At 47.4% G+C, this 2,241-nt stretch overlaps 1 protein-coding gene across 1 annotated transcript; it reads left to right on the top strand.

Annotated features, from left to right (window-relative positions):
* Nucleotides 1-5: 5 nt before the first annotated feature.
* Nucleotides 6-953, top strand: LOC104159375 (zinc finger protein 525-like; the record flags this gene model as incomplete). The annotated part of the gene is made up of 1 exon (XM_009697266.1): nucleotides 6-953. A coding segment is annotated over one exon (948 nt), but the record flags the coding sequence as incomplete, so codon positions are not given.
* Between the last annotated feature and the right edge of the window lie 1,288 nt (nucleotides 954-2,241).

Raw genomic sequence — 2,241 nt, 5'->3', positions numbered from 1 at the left:
AGGCTGGCGCCCTGGCCAAGCACCGCCGGGTTCACACCGGGGAGAAGCCCTACCGCTGTCCCATCTGCACCAAGGCCTTTGCTCTCTCCTCGGGGCTGGTTCTCCACAAGCGCACCCACACCGGGGAGCGGCCCCATGCCTGCCCGCTGTGCAACAAGGCTTTTATCTCCTCATCACACCTTGCTCTCCACCTGCGCTCCCACACGGGCGAGCGCAAGTACCAGTGCTCCGTCTGCAGGAAGCTCTTTCTCCAGTCCTCCCACCTGGTGCGCCACAAGGCCATCCACACTGGTGAAAAGCCCTTCAAGTGTGAGGACTGCGGCAAGCTCTTCGGGCGCGCCTCGCACCTCACGACCCACCGCCGCGTGCACACAGGCGAGAGGCCTTTCAAGTGCCTGCAGTGTGAGAAGGCCTTCACGCAGAAGGCTGGGCTGATCCTCCATGTCCGCCTGCACACCGGGGAACGGCCTTACAAGTGTGACAAATGCGGGAAGAACTTCCGCTCCTCCGCCCACCTCATGTCACACCAGCTTCTCGAGTCAGGCGAGAGGAACTTCAAGTGCTCCATCTGTGGGAAGGCCTTCAAGCAGGCATCGTCCCTCAAGCAGCACCTGAAGACCCATGAGGCACGTGAGCCTCACCACTGCTCAGTCTGCAGCCGAACCTTTTCTAGGTCCTCTTATCTCCAGCTTCACATGAGAACACACAGTGGGGAGCGGCCGTACCACTGTTTGGTTTGCAACCGGACATATGCCAAAATTTCTACCTTTGAAAAACATTGTAAAAAGCATCAGCAGGGTGAAGAGAGGCCTGATGCTAGACCTAGGCCAATGACCACCAGGGCAAAAGCACTGGCTGAAAAGAAAAAGCAGGAGCAGAAACAGCACCACCAAGATGACAGCCTCGAACCTCACCAGGCTGACCCAAAACAGCAGGAGACGGAAAGGCTGTAAAAGTTGCTAAAACAAGAACTGTTCCTGGCCCTCTGCAGCGTGGCTCACAGGAGGTAGACTGTCTGGTTTAATTTTTATCAAAAGAAAATGATGTGCTGCGCCAGTGTTACTCCAAAACATGTTTCCAAATAGAATTCTTTCTCTGACGCAAGGTTCAATGCAAACACTTCTCTGGGGTACAGCAGATATGTGAAAGTCTGCTGAGTCTCCCTGCAGTCCATGTGGCATGTAGAACGCTCTGCGGTTATAGGGGGATTCCACCCCATTCGTGGGCCCCAGTGGTTTTGATTCATGTCAGCAGCATTTCCTAACACAGACTTCCAGAGGTTCCTGACCAAAGTGCCTCCTTTTACCCAGACTGAAAAAGAGATGCTTCTTTGTATGCAGAAATAGGTGAAGTTGTAGTCTCTTAAATGAAGGCAAAATTTTTGTTTGAAGAGGCAAGAGGGGTGGTGCACCTACAGCAAACAGATTTGTACAAACAGTGGGTTTAGGAAGCAAGCAGGAATTTTTCCTGCAAAATGTGATTTGTTTTTAAAAGCGCTGTACATAGCGAGAAGATAGCATCTTTGAGCATTTTCTGTTTTTCTCAATTACCACAAGGCATTGTACTTAACATCTAGATAATACTGTGTATGAAGTGCGTTTAAAGCACAGCAGGTTTTATTCCCAAAGCAACTTAACTCATCCTTCTCAAAATTAATGAAGACAGATGTCAAAAATCTGTAATTCATCTTAAATTGAATGAATTTGACATGTGAAATCCCAGCTTGTAGTAAAGGTACAAGAAATTTTTTTTAAAAAAAATATTTTTTCCTGATCTTTTGGGAATGTAAAATGTAGTAACAAGGGAATTCTAAGCCCCGTCTCTTGAATTAACGAATTACTCTCGCTAGTTCGCTGGACAGTCACCACACTGATAGAATGAGGCAAGATGCCATGAAAGGGTTGCTGTCAAAGCAGAATGTTTCAGATTTATTCTGGGGTGTGAGATCGGACTCCAGTGAGTACTAAACAGCTTCGTAAACATTAATAAAACTGCCTTTATTGCAGCAGTGTTCTTTGTGAGCCAGCACTTTGTACTGACCTTTTATAAGCTTGATGTCATTCTAGCAACAGTACTATGAGACTACTTTACACCCTTATTTATCTATTACTGTTACCCAGCAGAAAAAAGGAAGCAGTGAGTTCATTTTAAGTGCACATTCCTAATTTTCTGTACGAAGTCCCTGATTATTTTAATGGCATTTCCCTGTCATTGTGTGAAAGCACATATTGTGCACTTTAA

The sequence above is a fragment of the Cariama cristata genome, unplaced genomic scaffold, assembly GCF_000690535.1.
Source record: "Cariama cristata isolate BGI_N322 unplaced genomic scaffold, ASM69053v1 scaffold4333, whole genome shotgun sequence".
Taxonomy (NCBI): domain Eukaryota; kingdom Metazoa; phylum Chordata; class Aves; order Cariamiformes; family Cariamidae; genus Cariama; species Cariama cristata.
This window is presented reverse-complemented; position numbering and strand designations above follow the sequence as displayed.